At 35.6% G+C, this 17,368-nt stretch overlaps 2 protein-coding genes across 2 annotated transcripts; one reads left to right on the top strand and one right to left on the bottom strand.

Annotated features, from left to right (window-relative positions):
* Positions 1-1,293: 1,293 nt before the first annotated feature.
* LOC110453279 (putative nuclease HARBI1) lies at positions 1,294-5,124 on the top strand. The gene is made up of 4 exons (XM_021502170.1): positions 1,294-1,729; positions 3,266-3,378; positions 3,928-4,039; positions 4,745-5,124. Exons 1-4 carry the CDS (start codon positions 1,294-1,296, stop codon positions 5,122-5,124), a joined length of 1,041 nt encoding a protein of 346 aa, XP_021357845.1.
* A 649-nt stretch (positions 5,125-5,773) lies between these two features.
* On the bottom strand, positions 5,774-9,378 carry LOC110453288. Its single transcript, XM_021502181.1, has 5 exons — positions 9,185-9,378; positions 8,327-8,391; positions 7,890-8,036; positions 7,189-7,332; positions 5,774-6,036 (listed from the first exon to the last, which is right to left on the bottom strand). The coding sequence occupies exons 1-5, from the start codon at positions 9,376-9,378 to the stop codon at positions 5,774-5,776; spliced, it is 813 nt and encodes a 270-aa protein (XP_021357856.1).
* Between the last annotated feature and the right edge of the window lie 7,990 nt (positions 9,379-17,368).

Raw genomic sequence — 17,368 nt, forward strand, 5'->3', positions numbered from 1 at the left:
GAAATCAATAACAGGTCGTAATGAAATTTAGAAACAAAGTGGTTTTCTGAAGAGTAGTAATAATATTTCCTGACTGGAGTAAATAATTTGATATTTTAATGAGCCTTACCACGAGTGAAAACAAAGAAATATATTCAACCGAAGTCGTTTGTGTTAATTACATTTTCCTTTATAAGTTTCCTTCCTGCAGCACGTATTGAGAATCAGTTATACATTTCGGATTGTAAGCTGATTTAGAGTGTTATATGTACCTCATTAAAATTCCATACCAAACGAAAGTATTACAGTTGGACCAGTTATATTGACAACGGGTTAATAGGCTGTTCTGATTACCCGAATTTTTTTTTTTTTTAAACGATTGTCAATTTTAGTTATTTTTGATTGGCTGAAATCTTGTTCAGAGATAATGACAAATTGCAGTGATTCTTGATCACCTGCACGGGATGTGCATCGCATTCCGGTTTCCTGTCCTGATGTTAGCACTCATCATCATGATGCTATTCATATACTTTTGGCCAATCAAGCACTAGATTTCAGGCAGGCAACGTCATTGTATCGTACGAGGCGACTAAGGAAGGGACCCCCTGCAGAGTCGGATATTTGTTTTGTGCCCACAAAAATGACCAAAGAATATACTGCCCCCATTGCAATATTCGGGATCTGTATATTTTCCTTTTATCATAACTACCTTTTATTTCCTAGCGCCTTGATTGGTAACAGCACATTCTTGACTTTACTATTGGACGTTCGCCCAGGTGAGGAAGGCAATGGGTTCTGTTTTGAGGCCGGGACATACCACATTCCTTAAAGTGGTAGTTACATTATTGTATTTCCTGCTTAACGTTCAGCATTGAGGGTAATGGTAACAGCTGGTTCACCCATTGTCATTATAATGTGACCGGGCGAGATGCTGTGCAGAGGGACACACATGATTGCATATACAACACACATGGAGGCACGTCCTTAAATGACCTTAGCTGTTAATAGGAAGTTTAACAAAATATAACCACACCAAATAATTCATTGTAGACTCGGTTTGAGAGTGACAGTGATGTAAAGTTAGTGAAACTCCTGATCAACAAAGATACCAAAATCCCAAAACATTCAATCATCTGTTGGAGTTTTACAGAATTATTAACGAGAAATAGTCTTGAAGGAAACTTCGAAAACTCGAGTACTGTGGCCTGGCCCCGCTTGCACGAAACTTCTTAATTCTCAATTCTTAGATTTTAAGCTGAGAATGGGCCAATATTTGAGAACGGTCCTTGGCATGCTTAAGTCTCATTCTTAAATATGGCGGACATTCACCGAGTTCTCCGTCGTCTGCGTCGCAGAAGGAATCGAAATCAGAATCAGCACCGCGTTCCAGTTTTTCGGAGATTACAAAACCCTCTTCAAACACTCCCAGACGCCGATGTCTTCGAACGGTTTCGATTTCGTCCATGCACCATTATGTACATATTGTCACTGATTCGATGCACACTGGAGAGACCGACACACAGAAGCCAGGCACTTTCGCCTCTCACCATTTTGCTGTGTTCTCTTCGGTTTTTCGCAACCGGTAGTTTTTACACTTGTATTGGAGATACACTCGGGTTATCGGAGGCAACAGTGTCGAGGTGTGTAACGACTGTTGCGTCTTCCCTTTGCCGCCTTTCCAACCGTTTCATTATTTTCCCAACAGGACAAGCACTAAAAAGAGTCAAGCAGGACTTCTTCGCTCTTGCAGGTACGCAAACACAAACTTTGTAAATAACTGATAGAGCCCCCTAGCGGCGACCTATTCGTAGTCCTAAATACTGTATTGGACTCTGCGTGTCCGCAATCCACCCCCCCATGATCATACCCTCATACAACGCAGGATACACCCGTTATGATTTTATTGAACTAGCTTTAATGAAATATTATACCACAATGTAGGTTATTTTCATAGCTATGTAATTAACACATGAAAAAAACCATGACTTTTGGTTGTTCTTAAAAAAAAGTAGGTTAACAAGTCATCTTCGTAGTACTAAATACTGTTTGGAAACCCCATGACTGATATTTTCTTTCACAACCATAATTTGACCACGATTTTATATAAGAGCATGTTTGAGTCAAGAAAAATCAATAGGACCTATTACTTTTGTTTGAAATAAATTAAATCCATGCGTGACAATCCAAAGTTCTATTATTTCTCTCTTCTTTCTTTCACATTATAATACCGTTTCAAAATTATAGTGCACAAAAGGTGTATTGACAATGTTCTAGAACAATTAGAAAATCCTAAATCATATGACACCGGAATATTTACATGACATTGTTAAACCTTATATTAATGATGCTGTTCCACCTCAAACATAAGCTTAGGCAACACAGATTTTTTAATATTCCTCGCTTTAGATTTAATTTATTTGGCAATAGTTTTTTTCTAAATGTCATGAGAATATGGAACTCTCTTGATTCTGATACAATCTCAGCACCATCATTACATATATTCAAATCCAAATTGAATAATGGAAGAATCCCTTTTGTAAATATTACTCCTATATATTTTAACTATCATATAGCGAATGAGTATTGACATGAGTCAGTAAGTAGGTAATTGTATGAATGTATGATTGAGTGTATGAGTTTATACAATAATATCAATAGCTTATTCATTACATGTATATATTTAATGTCAACACTTACACCATCATGGAGAAGATTGATATATGCCTATCCTGTTATCTTATCCATTTATATATGTTAATATATATATATATATATATATATAGTAGATAATAAATAAATAAGTCCTTGCGAAGGAAAAAATAGAATAAAAACAATATTTTCAGATCGTCCGCTAGGCCTTTCTGCCTTCTAGGGCTTCTTCAGGCGGATTCTAGAAGAATCTCGATATATATATATATCATATATATATAATAAAATTTGTTAAAACAAAACTCCTAGCAGGTTTTTCCAATGAGTCATGAGTGAGGAAACCTACAGTTGCTATTGGAGAAAAGATATAAAAAATAGTGTCCTGTCAAGATGAAAACTTACATTTAGTTAGGTATGTTGGTGTATTTGCTGCATTTTGAAAGCACAGATCTGATGCAGATTTTATATTGCTATCTCACAAATACTATGCTGAAGGCACATAGAACAGCATTCTGCCATGTCACATGATACTAACAGCTTATAGAAGTTCCATCAATTTAACTATTATTTAATATTTTATTCACTGTAAACAATATAGTCAAAACCTATAATCTCGTACACAAGTTAAAAAATTCAGGATTTCCAAATGTTGCTGGTTGTGTTGATGGCACATTTGTCAGACTGCAGGCACCCTGTCAAGATGAACAAGACTATGTCAACAGAAAAGGATACCACTCTCTAAATTGCCAGGTATTTGTAATATATCACATTTGCAATATAAGGCTATGAATGCCATGGAACGATTGTTGACGTCATCATTATTATGATGTCATATTTGTTACATTGGATACCATTGACCCTTCCCGGGCGATGGCTGTTCTATTCATTGAACAAGCATTCCCGATACATAAATTATTTTAACTTTAAAATAATGTAATTGAATTTGTTTGATGATTAACAGATACCATAAATGCTAAATATAAGTATTGAACTGATTTCAGTTGGCATTCATAGGCAAAATGAATTACAAATGTACAAAGGCAAATTCAATGAATCTTGCTAGAAACACATAGGTCTAAATGACACAGTTGATTAGCAGATGTTATCTGAAATATATGCAAATTCATTTTTTTTTATTATTGAAGATTGCATTCAGTTATTACTGAAATTGTGCAAAGACACATATACCTGTATTCATTCTTCAGGGTGGAGGGATCTACCCATTCATTAAATCAGGATTTAGTTCATAATTTTCAACACACAGAATATTCAATGATACCACATATATTCTTTATTCAGATGACATGTGATGCTGGTTTCAAAATAACCAGTTGTGTAGCAAAGTGGCCTGGAAGTTGCCATGATGCGCGAATGTTTCGTGACAGCAACCTCCGTCACAAATTTGAAAATGGTAAGTTTTCCTCTGATAAATCAGTATGGTTAGTACTGTTGTGGTTTCACAGGGACACGACATATTAGGTCTATCAGTTTCTGAAGAATCAATGCGTTGAATACTTGGAATTTTGCTGATTATTAAATGTATACCTGAAAATAAGAAAACTTGCCTTAACTTTAAGCCATTACTGTATAAAGACGAGTCCTTGATAACCCACTGATATAGAGAATATCATTAATACATAGATCAAGTGCCTTGAATATTACAGGTGTCCGTATGTACATGTATAACAGTGTTCCAATGTACATATATAATATATAACAGGTGTACCAATGTATATATGTATAATATATAACAGGTGTAGAAATGTATATGTGTATTCTGGTTTAAAATACGTCAGATTTACTTTTTATAAAATATAGAGGATCTGTCATAAGTTCCCAACGAGAATCATTATTCTAATATGAAGGGAAACAAATGACAGACTAATTTTATCATATAATACAAAGTAAACTGTATAATTTTGAACTGAAAGGAATATTTTGCACTTGTCCGCCTCTGAAACAAGAAAATTGCGTCCGCTTCACAGTGATGTGACGTCATTTCCGAAGTGATATTACACACATTACATAAACATAATTTATGTGATGGCTTTATGACACTGCATAACACAGTATTCATATGATACAACTAGTTATTACATGTATGTATCTTCTGCAGGGACATATGAAGGATTCCTCCTGAGTGACAGTGCTTATCCAACCAGGCAGTTTCTCATGACACCTTATAATAATGCATTGTCACAGCAGCAACAGAATTTCAACAACGCGTTGTGTAGGACAAGAGTAACAATTGAACAAACATATGGGATTCTCAAACGAAGATTCTCTTGCCTCCATACTGGCCTCAGGGTCAGCCCAAATAGGGCAGCACAAGTTATTATTGCTTGTGTAGTTCTTCACAACATTGGTATTGAGCAGGGTGACATCATTGACCATGACAACCAGAATTTAGGTGACGAGGGCAATTTTGATATAAATTACTGTGGTGTTCAAGACGGGGCAGGTGTAAGGGACCATATTTGCCGCACATTCTTTTAAAATTTACAAAAGATATCTGAATCAAAGTTGCCTTTTATCCTGGGGATCTCTTTTTTGGTATTAAGTTTTAAGAAAATAAGCATAAAAGCTTTAAATGTAAAACAAAAATTTCTTGCTCACATGGTCACAACAAAGAGAACAACAAAGAGAAAAGATTCCATCAATAAAAGTTGATTTCCACAGGGATTGTGGAAAGTAAATTAAATTATAAGGATTAACTTGAATATATTTTTTTATGTTATGGAGCTATAACACAAAAAAACAGAGTGTACTCTCATCATAAACCGCTTTGCGGTTTATTTACAGTACATTCCAATTTTTTGTATCATAGCTCCATAACATAAAAAATATATTCAAGTTAATCCTTTAACAACATGGAATTTATGTCATTTAAAGTAATAATCAGCCTAGATTAAATTTGAAACAAAATTAAAGAAGACTAAATATTGTTTCAACATATTTGACCCCTCAAAAATGGGTCAAGGTCATTTATTGTCGGACAACACGGCATAAGCTCAGGAAAAAGAAATGGAGTGTCTGGATTCCAAAATGTGAAACAAAAACGTTAAAGGTGAGCTCAAATATTATAAACTATTTCTAAACAAAAGAAAATACTGTCAATGAGATTTTAAAATTTTAGTTTAGAACATCAGTCAGGAGACTGATTCTCCAACATTTCAAATTTCTTTTCCAATAATTTCCTTTTGGAGCTCAGACATGCCATTTCCTTTTCATGTTTTTCTTTTTCATTTTTAATTTGAATTTTGAGAAGGTTGCATTCCAAGTCCAGTTTCTGTTTTTCTGCCTCTGCCCGCTCCTTCTCCAGCAGCAGCAGCTCAACCTCAACCTCTATGTTCTGACAGCTATTGGTCCTTTTTTTGGCCCTCTTGGCTGGAGGAGGATTTTCCATATCTGAAATTTGAAGCAGACCAAAGTCAATCAACTGAACAAACCTTCGGCTATTAAGAACTAATTTAAAGAAGAAAGATGCTCTTGGGCCGAGTGTTTGGCAACTTAAGCATCTTTCCCCGAGGGTTGAGATTCCCCTATTTCCCCGAGGGTTGAGATTCCCCTATCTCACCCCAAAGGGGATGAGANTATTGTCCATGTATATGTCATTGTGTGTGTATTCACCTATAGTTAGAGTGATCTGAAAGGTGTGTGTAAGTGGTGTGGAGCACACTTTACCTGTATAGATACATATTGATAACATTTAGGAAAAGTCTAGGAATTTGGCCCATAGCCAGGTACACATATATCTATACATTATTGCGAAGTTTGTATTTGGAGTATCATTTCAAGTTAATGCTAAATGTAATGCTGAGGGTAGATTATCTTCCCTTAGACTGTATTGATCCAAGATTTATGTAAATATATATTGTGCAAAGGTTAATAAATCTAACATATTGTGTATTGTTAGAATGATATGGTTTCATAGATTTATTTGAAGTAACATTGCATAAATAGGGTTGTATGTATGCATGTATGTATGTTATGTATGTATGATAATGTATGTATTCATGCAAGTATATGTGTAAGTATAGATGTAAGAGAAATCTATGTCATCTAAATGTGTCTTATTTGTATTTGTAACAGAATTTGGGATATACATGATCCCCCCGTCTCAACCCTAGGGTGAGACAAGGATATCTCACACCAGTAAAAGTGTGGATACACCTGTCCAGGGTAAGAGAAAGGGGAATCTTAATCCGAGGGGGAAGATTCTTAAGTTACCAATTTAAACACGACACTATGCCAAGTGTTTGGCAACACAAGAATCTTTCCCCCTGGGTTGAGATTCCCAATCTCACCTCAACGGGGTGAATGATTCTTAATCTGTTATCCTGTTCACAATTTGTGTATCATTTACATAATGTAATGTTAACACAAAAGGCTAATTGCAGGATTTACATGTTGATGCATTGTTGACATGATGTCATACAATTGTTATGACTAGGGGAATTCCCCCATTTCAACCACCTGAAGACTAATAGAATCTTCTCCTACCTTGATGGTGTGACAGAGCTAAAAGCAATCAGTTAGTTTATCAATTTAACTTATTACCTTTGTGTGATGTTGCACCACAAGGGCCGGAAACAGTGCAGGCAGCCACAACAGGTACCACAGAAAGACCAGCTGCCTCAGCAAGTAATGGAGATCTTGACAATAAATCCTGCTGGTATTGGTTGTCAACTAAGTCTTCAATATCTAGAAATGTATGTGATTGAGACAAAATTTGAGTTTGTATGCATTGGTAAAATCAAGCAGTGAAGGCTTCATGTTGCATCGGGCTAAGAAGTTAGAAATTAGATTTACGAAATTTACTTAAAATTTGCCTGGTCATCATTTAAACTTGTGAGTTTGAATTTCAATTTGGCTTCAGAAATTCGAATATTTTTAGCAAACTTTCATTAAATTTGTAGTCAGGAACCTTCATACATGCCATTCATTGCCTGACAGACAAGTAAGTGGATAAGACAGATGTAGGCGGGTACTTATATATATATAGGTAAATCATATTTTCTGCTTAATGGTAACAATTTATCTTGTATTATTGAAAATATGAATTGGATTGTGGAAGTATTAAGAAAACACTATCTGAATGCCATAATTCATTGTAAGCTCTGCCTCATGTACAATTAGTTTTTATTCATAGTTATATAATATTGAAATGGGATGAAATCAATCATTATATTTACAAAATGTATGAATGTGTATGGCTTATCTTATAAATGTAAAACATCACCATATACAATTGTATGTACCTTCTGAATCAATGGGTAGGGTAATGCCCCTCACTCCAGCCCTATTCCCCATCCCTTCCCACAGAAGTTTCTGGGAAGGAGATGGGGAAGTCATGGGTGGGCCACCTCCTGTTTTTGGGTAGCGGGCATCATCATGCCTCTCCTTGACTGAAGATTAATGAGAATATAAGTAGCATCCTACATATTTCAGAATGAAAGAGATTTTGTGCAAATGGGGCAGGGTGCTGTAGTACTTGAAGAAACCCTGCCTGCCTGCACATATCATTTTCCCCGACATTTTCCATAATCAATCTATTTTTTCATAAAATACTAGTACTGTATTTTGCACTCAGAAACAGGAAATCATATACAAATACTGTTTTATAAATATATGTTTATTATTTCAACAAAATTATTTAATTAATCAACTGAACAGTTTTGGAAGTCCAGTATTTTACCTCTTTGCTTGATATTGTGGAACTGTTTCCTACACTGTTCCACACTTTTCTTTGTAATGGCTGAACTGCAAAAGAATACAAAGCTACAGAAAACTCTTTTTTTTTTAAATAAAAAAAAATCAATCAATTCTAAACTTCTCTCAAATTTATTTCAGTCAGCATGTCATCATTGTGATTTTCTTTGAAATTTATACAGTGGAACATTATTTCATTTTGTCCCTTAAAGAACCATTCATTTAGGATAACTTAAAAATGAAAACTACTATATTTAAAATGATTACTGTGCAACTCATCTTTTCTTGACAACTTGTCAAAAGATTGCATATATATATTCATTTATCATTGATGCATGTTGTAACATAAGAATTGCCTTATATTATAATTCTGGCATGATATTATAAATAGTACTTGGCACAGGTTTCGTGTTATAGTGAGGACTTGATTTTACATTTACAATGTAGCTAGACCAACCACACTGACTGACTATAAATTACTATCTTTTTTTAATTTTTCAGTACTATGTTCGTTGAAACAAAGTCAAAACCGACCAAAACACCTAGTGAATAGTAGCGTGCGGATCACGGATGACCGATCCTACTTTCACTTTATTGAATAGTACTACTTTATTAATAATTATATTATTACTATCGGTGCCATTGTGATCCGTCAAATAAAAAAAGGCCTTAGTTGTATTCAACAGAGTCTACAGATATCATAATAAATATACATTTTTTTCAAAACAACGCATATTCTATAAACGAAATGCTCACAACTTGACACATATATCAATCTGTTATCCGCATTACACATGTGCCAAGCGGAACTCGTGTTGTAAACAAAAAGTCAAATTTTACTTACGAATTTACTGCCTGGAGAACGGATGTCCATGATTCTTCCTTGTCACGAACAGTGACATCCCCCGAGGAGCCACACCCCGCAAACTTTCCGAAAATAATGTGTTCTCTTTTTAAAACTTCCTCTACGAGGATATTTTTCTCACTCTCGGTCCAGTTTGCGCCCCGGACACGCAGCGTATCTTTCGTGTTTTTCATTTTGTACGATAGTCAAACAACGTTGATGAGCAGACGGTAACAATAAATATGTATGCAATGCGCATGTATAATATTTACACTTGTAAACAAAATTGAACATATACATACAATGTATATAATGGCACTTACCTCGAAATCATCACACCAGTTTCCCCGTAGTTTTATTAATTTAACGTCCTCCTTCACAGAAGAGTTATCTGCGAGGCCGCTTAGTTCACGAGAAAAACGTTCTTAGTTGAGAACGTTCTCAAATATTTGAGAACGTTCTCAAATATTTGAGAACGCGTTCGAGAAAGCCAATTTTGAGAACTTCTCAGCTAAGCACGTACTTAGTCTGAGAATTGAGAATTGAGAACTAAGAATTAAGAAGTTTCGTGCAAGTGGGGCCTGATATCAAACATCAGTACCAGTATGTACAGTTTGTTCACTGGTCATCTAGGCTTCGAGCAAATTTTGTAATTATGAACAAAAATGTAATTTGTTCAAATAATGATTTGTGTGCAATATTACAGTTGGACATCGTCTAATGTATATTTATTTATATATTCTTCAAATGCAACATCTTCAAATGCAACAAGATGTTGTATGGCGCCTCCTGGTTATAGTATAAATGCAAATATCTATATAACGAAAGAAATATACCGACTATTTTAGGTTTAAATTCAGGAATTTAATAACCCATCAAAATGTGATATTACTTTAGGCCTGTGGGATTATATTCCCCTCTATTGCTTGTTATTTTTGGTGCATACAAAAAGTAATGAAATTCCATTAATACCACACTCAAAGTTTAGAATTGTTTTCTTATGTGCCGTTAAGAACATGATGATTTAAATATGTCACACATGCCCCGATGGAACTAGTCAAAATGACGATATTTCTTGTCATATTTGTCCTCACTTCTTCTGCTATTACGATCATATGTTATTAATACCGATCATATGTTATTAATACCACTTCATAAATGAATAACAAAGTCGTTTTGTAAACCATCCTACGCAATAGATCTTTATCAATTAAGATGAAATTACGTGTATTGTGTAAACATTGCCTTTGACCGAGTCGAACACATGTTCGTTATTGTTGTATTCTGCTTACGTGACATCTCGTAAATTCGCTTAAAACTTGAATACCGCTTCCATCCTGCGCTTGGTGAGATATGGAGCAGTTGGGGAAAAGCTTCGCACGCTTATACTGGAAAAACAATTAGTAATTGAAGTAAAAAATCTTTTCATTCTTACATATTGATGATATTTATGAAATGTTACTACTTTAATGTTACCCTCAGTTTTTCCGACAAATTGAGGCATGGTTACTTTAAGCAAACGTTCTACACGAACGTCAAACGTGAGATATTGCTTGACAAGGCGCTAGGAAACAAAAGGAAGAAGAAATTTAAAGTTCACGAGTTTTGTAGTGAGTGCAAAAGATTTTTTTTATCTCTCTGTAAAGGGGGGGGGGGGGGGGGGAAATTCTTACGTAAATTGTGTCTTACAGCATACCGTGGGTAGCAAGCAAGTAATTTTACTCGAATCAAGACCTCAGCACTCCACCCAACTATACACACAGTAATAGTATTTTAAATATAAGTAGGTTAGTTAGTTGTTTAACAGCCCGAGGATAATTAAATACAATACATCATTTATTAGAAATAACAGATCTTATCTAGAGAGTCACAAGGACTACGGCCCAAATTACTGAAAACTGAATATAATACTCGGAACGAAGGCAAATATTTACCATGTAACAGTGTGAAATTAACATATTACAATGTGAATCAATAAAGTGGGAGTATATTTAGTGCAGAGGATGTCAGGGACGGGACTGTACTAACAGCAGCATAGTCGTGGGCACCACTTATACAGTACAATATACTTCCTGTAACATCTTGGTTTACTTTGGACTACTTAGTGATTGTATGTGAGTATGAATTGTGACGTCTGTGGTCTACGCAAGAAAGACAAGGTATACGTTTCTTTCGGCATTGGATTATAAACCTCAACTGGACTCCAACGCCGTCGTTCCGACTACAAGTTAGTGTGTGATGGAGTTGATACACAGGACCGTTGTGAACCTGGTCTACACCTACGTACTGATTTCAGGTAGGCTACTTGCATTCGCTAAAGTTACACATCAACCTCAAACGTAGAGAAAAGTATGCCTAGCGTCAAAGGATGTCATAGGATGATCTTCTAGTCCGTCATTATTGTCGTCTTGTAAATACGATCACGGTAGTTTTTGATGTAAATTTTCCATAAAATGTCGAAATATCTTTTTTTTCCAGTGCGAAGTCATATGGACATATCATGTGCAGAACAAGATATGACCACTCTGAATATATTTCGGTAAATGCTGTTTCTGTTAGGTTGCTGGAAAGGGAAGTTAGGAAATATTATCACTTTTGGTTGTTGGAAATAAGAATTCTGTTAATTTTCTCTGTCACGTTGTGATATTGTATAAAATTAATATTAAGGCAGTTATTTGTGTTTTGTTTTTAAAGAAATAGTGTTATATGTGTGGTCTGGTTTTCGAAAGGTTTTTTTATGACGGGAAGTCACAATGATTTTCGCTGTTACTGGTTTTACAAACAACAAACATGGCAGGACAAAAATGCAATAAGATCAATGTCATTGTGGCGCTTCCCGTCCCGTCTCACAAATCACAACAATGTCCTAAGAAACAAACATAAAGGTGACGCTAGGCTTTCCTTGAGGTATCACACTGACAGTGCTAATGGGTTGGAATAGACCTGTTGTATCCCATTGCATGGTATAGGAATATACGACAGATGAGACCCCTCCCTTCATGATCTGGGATTGTCATCCGGGTCTAGCCCTTGGGGACATTATAAAGGCCATAGACAATGTGTTGTCTTAAACGGAACACTTGGCATATATGCATAGGATCTTAAATGAGTTTCCATTTCGTTTGAGATTATTAAAACGAATTTCAGATTTTTTCAATGAAGCGAGCCTCTGGCGAGCTAAAAATTATAAATTCGTGACGAGTTTCATCAATTGCATATGAAATGAAAACGAGTGTAATATCTTGTTTATCACATAATCAAGATTTGTAGCATTTATTCATGTAAAACGACAATTTTCATGCAACCTTGAAATGTTAAATGCCGCCATTTCGACTCCAGTGGGTAAGTATGTGACGTCATGTACTTGTCCTAGGCGTGACGTTACAATTGAAACAGTTAAATCTTACAAACAATCACAGGGCTGATAGGTCACTTACATGGGTTATTACCCCAAACAAATATGACATGGGTATCGTTGCTGGCAAACACAGTACATTATGTGATAAATATATCTCATTTCTTCTCTTCCCTTCTCTCGTAAATTCCATATAAGACGTTAAAACATGCAAACAAAAGAAAACCTTTCTTTTCAGTCGTGTCTCCATAGCAACCCGTCTGCATCTGACCTTATCTGCTGTTGCGAGGATGTTTTACACAAAACAAACAAAATACACATCGCTGTATATGTATAAATTGCTAACTGCAATTAGAAAGTCAAATACCCTGGCCAAATTCAAGAAAGACATCAAAACTCACCTCCTCTCGTCTTCATATTAGGCTCTCTGCACAGACGTCATGTACATACCATCCTATATATATTCATGTATATGCATATTACGATAATCATCTTCTTATTAATGTATAATGATGATTGTAAGCCTTTTTATTTAACAATAATAACTAATACTATTATCCATATGTTGTAAAGCGCTTTAGAGTAATTTCACAAATTATGTAGGGCGCTATATACACGTTGTATATAATTATTAGTATTAGGAATATACAAAAGCGTATTGCACAGCCATAATTTTGGACATTCATGCCAGCATAGAGAAAAATCAGTTGTATCGATTATATGATTACATAAAGAGAGGTATGTTAAAACAGTTGTAAAATTCCTCTGTGAATTATCATATTTAAGTTGATTCTGAGGATTCTCCATTTAAAACGTCCACGGTATTGTAGCGTATGCTACCTTCGTGATGTAGAGTTGACTTTTCTTTATTACATTTTTGCTAGTGAAATACCGGATGTTATCAACTTGATAAAACTAATATCTTTCACAATGTGACAAATATCAAAAGGGATATTTTGGTATTGACCAATCATAACGGTATCTTCTATTTGCTGCATTCAAATGCAATGGTTATTTGTTCAGATTCAAATGAAGCGACGGTAGAATAAGTGGTTGTTATGGTAAATTTTCGTACACGCACCTAAGTGTTTACATAAATATGCAATTAATAACATTTTTATAAGCAATGATACCAGAAAATAGCAGAAAACGTCGGAACTGCGTTGAGTTATCCCATTCAAAATGGCGCGCAGCTTTGTTGTCAAGCGTGATGTCATTAGAATATGGCGCTTATTATTACGCTTCTGGTTCCCGCACTTTTTTAATGCATCACATTTTTCATGTTTAATGCTTCAAAAATGTTTCACGAAACATTTCTACTTGTCAAAATCAACCGCTTTCATAACCAGGGTGGTCGGGTGGCGGGTGGCGCAGTGGATAGCGCACTTGACTTTCACCAAGGCGACCGGGGGGATAAATATTGATCATAAACCTGACATTACAATCGGTTAAGAACACATTTTGTTGAAGCATTACAATCATCTCTTGTAATGTATCCATGCCATTACACTAAATACTTTAATAAAATTTAGTAAATATTTGAAGAAATGGTTTAGTGTTTCCTATTTACACCGGTATTGAGAATGTCGGTAAGGGTTGTTTTGGCGGAGGGTTTAGCATTATAGCAAGTTCAAGAGTATGACAAACAGTTGTACATCTTTGTTATTTTTGAATCAATAGAATACCACGAAATTTCCCAGGGACATTTAAGCAGTTGGGATTTAAATAACCTCCCTGACAGTATATGTAAACAATCTGATACATTTTATACATCCTGTAAGTTTATACAATTGCTGTGATATAGCACGTTCCTTTATTGTTGCTGTGTTGTGAATGGTCCTTGAGCGTATGCACTTACATGTGTGTTGACGTTGCGGTATATTTTGAACATCCTGTAGGTGTATAAAATTGCTGTGATAAGTAAGGTTCTTCTGTTGCGTTGCAGTATGATTAGTCCCTGAGGGTATACATATGTTATACTGTATAGCATAAGATATTTGATGTGGATTAACATCAATGGTTTTCGCGGCTGTTTTGAAAGATGAACGAACCACACAAACGGGTGATTGTATCTTTAACATTTGGCAATATACACAATATGCGACAAAATTTACTCTCCATCACTACGGGAACGCTAAAATGTTTATTGATATCCATTGGAGTACTGTTTGGTTTTATAGAGGTTAACGGTACTTTGTATCACAAAACAATCGGAATGGCTTAAAACCATAGACGAAATTAAGCACGAACATTTAAAGTGTTATAATATTGTTTAAAAGCTATCCCTTTAAATCAATAAAAACTATTTATCTTTACCAGGACGACGTATAACAGGAAGTGAAAACGGCACATCTCTCGGCACCATCCGTGAAATTAGAACGATATTTCGAAATGGATCTGAATAATTGATAAAATCAAAAAACATGCACTGAATGTAAACCTAAGTATCATGTTATGTCAAGGTTAATGGGATTTAAACTTCAAGGGGTATAGAGCCAAATTTGTTTCGCAGTTCAACACAGAACAGGGTCCAATAATTATTTTCCCCCAAAGTCAGTACGGAATGCACCTGAACTCTCCATTTTGCATTAAACAAAATACTTTCTCCTGCTTTAACAATGATGTATTGATAAGTTGAATGCTGTTTAGAAAATAAACGAAAATCAATAAAGTGGATATCAAGCAAATTGATGATTAATTTGCAGTATTGATTCTGGATGTTAGTGAAACATAAAATGTTTACTTGGTGCGAATATGACATTTTTATTTTGGCAGTAGGCTAATTTTACAGGAAAATTTGTTGGAATAATTTGAGTGCGTTTGAATTGATGTCTTACAAAAGACCGTTCTTGTAATTAAAATATGCCTTTCTCGTGTAATACCTTGCGCAGGTTCAGGGAAAAAATGGACCTGGTGTATCTCAATACGGAGGTTTAACTTTATGTCTTCTTGTAAGGGATATTAAAGAAACAACAACTAGTCTATATTGAACCAGTTTCGAACCTTGGGGTCTGTCATTTCTTCTCTCTCTAATCTGACCCTTACTGACATAGAGTTAGTTCCCAGTACAGGACCTCTTTATACGGCCTCTCTTCTGGACTAGACTTGTATCGCACCGAACGTGAAGTCCGTTTTCATTTAGTATTCTGTAGTTATATAATATGTGACCCTTGCGATCCGGTGACTGAGTAAAAGAACATACCCTCTGCAGCCAAATACATGTTGTGAGGGGAACGCGTGGGATCTAGTGATGTGTCCCAGTCCGCTGATCATTAGTGTATTGAGGAAAAGACACATTGTTGTATACAACAGTAGACATAATACATCTCATGCACACAAGCAGGCATAGACACATAGGGAGATATTAGCCAGGTGGCATAGGACTAGTGGTTAAAGCAGCTCCTGCGAATTCTTCAAAATTGTATTGATTAATGTATATGCTTATTTAATTGATTGTATAAATTGTATGTCTATGTACTGTAAAGCGCTTCAGAGCGGCTTATTCTAGCTATATAGGGCGTTATATTAAATGGTGTATATTATTAATGTTGTATGTGAATTAGTTATTAATTAGTACTTGTAACATGTACATGCAGGTGTCGTCACATGTGTTCCAGACCTATCTACACCGGCTGTCATGTCGGCTGCATTTTGAATTTTTCTGCGCGTGCTGAATTTTACATGATGTAGATAATGCAAAAGCAGAAATAAATGCAGTTTTCCAATAATTGCTTGCAGACGGGAATGGAAAACAAAACATAAGGAAACAGATGTAAGAAAGTGGATACAATTGATTAGTCGTTACATAATAAAACTTCTGGTTATAAACCATCTGCATAATACCTGTGTTCATGTTGATATCAAGTCTTTATAGTCTGAGTAGCCAGTTGGGTCGTATCATTAATAGCAGAAACGGTGCTCAAGAAAATGTTTTCTTTTATAAATATATAAAGGTTGTTACAATCCTCAATATGAGAACGAAAGAAAAAGCCTCGTGTTTGGCAAATTAAGAATCTCCCCCCCCCCCCTCGGGATGAGATCCCCCTATTTCATCCCCGAGGGGGTGAATGATTATTTTTCTCTTACCCTGTTGTTCCTGTCCAAGTGTAAGACGAAGCGAATAGCGTATTAATATTAATATACAAGATTAGCAGACGAACTTGTGTATGTGTGTGACCACATAAAAGTAGATCTTCTTCCGGGTCACATCAGTGACGTCAGGTTTATTGTGGAGAACGTGCAAAGAACACATGTAGCTTGTCTCAACCCTTGGGTGAGACAAGGAAATCACACACCGGTAAAAGTGCGGATAAACCTGTCCAGGGTAAGAGAAGGGGTAATCTCTGATAGTCAAACAATTCTTAATAAGAATTAATGGCACATTTCGTTTTAATTGACACAGGGTAATGTTTCCTCACACTGAGGGTAATAGGCTTTGTCCCCAGGCCGGGACTTACCACAGACCTTAAAAATTATCGTTTTATTCCCTTCTCAACATTTAGCATTTACGGTAATCGCAACAACTGGTTAATTCGTTTTAAGTTACATGTGATCGTGTTGGATGGCATTTGCACTAACAAAGCGCCTCCAGCACAGATACACAAACTATCTATAGACTTGTACCAGGAAATACATTTTTAAACAATGAGGCGGAAGGAAATGAATAAACTGGGCGTTGTTTGTATTCCCCAGTAGAATGTGATCGCTTTTAAAGTAAGCACCATAACACGAGGAAGTATAATTTGTTATTGTATATCACGTGGCCTACCTGATGCTATCAGACCCGCTGTTAAATATGTATACGTGAAGTACAATACACCATTTTCCGG

Source organism: Mizuhopecten yessoensis, unplaced genomic scaffold (genome assembly GCF_002113885.1).
Source record: "Mizuhopecten yessoensis strain PY_sf001 unplaced genomic scaffold, ASM211388v2 scaffold855, whole genome shotgun sequence".
NCBI classification, from domain to species: domain Eukaryota; kingdom Metazoa; phylum Mollusca; class Bivalvia; order Pectinida; family Pectinidae; genus Mizuhopecten; species Mizuhopecten yessoensis.

Coding starts and splice junctions, on each gene's coding strand:
- LOC110453279 (XM_021502170.1), top strand. CDS start 1,294: ATGGCGGACATTCACCGAGTTCTCCGTCGTCTGCGTCGCAGAAGGAAT. Junction 1,730..3,265: donor GGACTTCTTCGCTCTTGCAG/GTACGCAAACAC, acceptor TAAAAAATTCAG/GATTTCCAAATGTTGCTGGT. Junction 4,040..4,744: donor CCGTCACAAATTTGAAAATG/GTAAGTTTTCCT, acceptor TATCTTCTGCAG/GGACATATGAAGGATTCCTC.
- LOC110453288 (XM_021502181.1), bottom strand. CDS start 9,378: ATGAAAAACACGAAAGATACGCTGCGTGTCCGGGGCGCAAACTGGACC. Junction 8,037..8,326: donor CCACAATATCAAGCAAAGAG/GTAAAATACTGG, acceptor ATTAATCTTCAG/TCAAGGAGAGGCATGATGAT. Junction 6,037..7,188: donor TGGTGCAACATCACACAAAG/GTAATAAGTTAA, acceptor TTCAAATTTCAG/ATATGGAAAATCCTCCTCCA.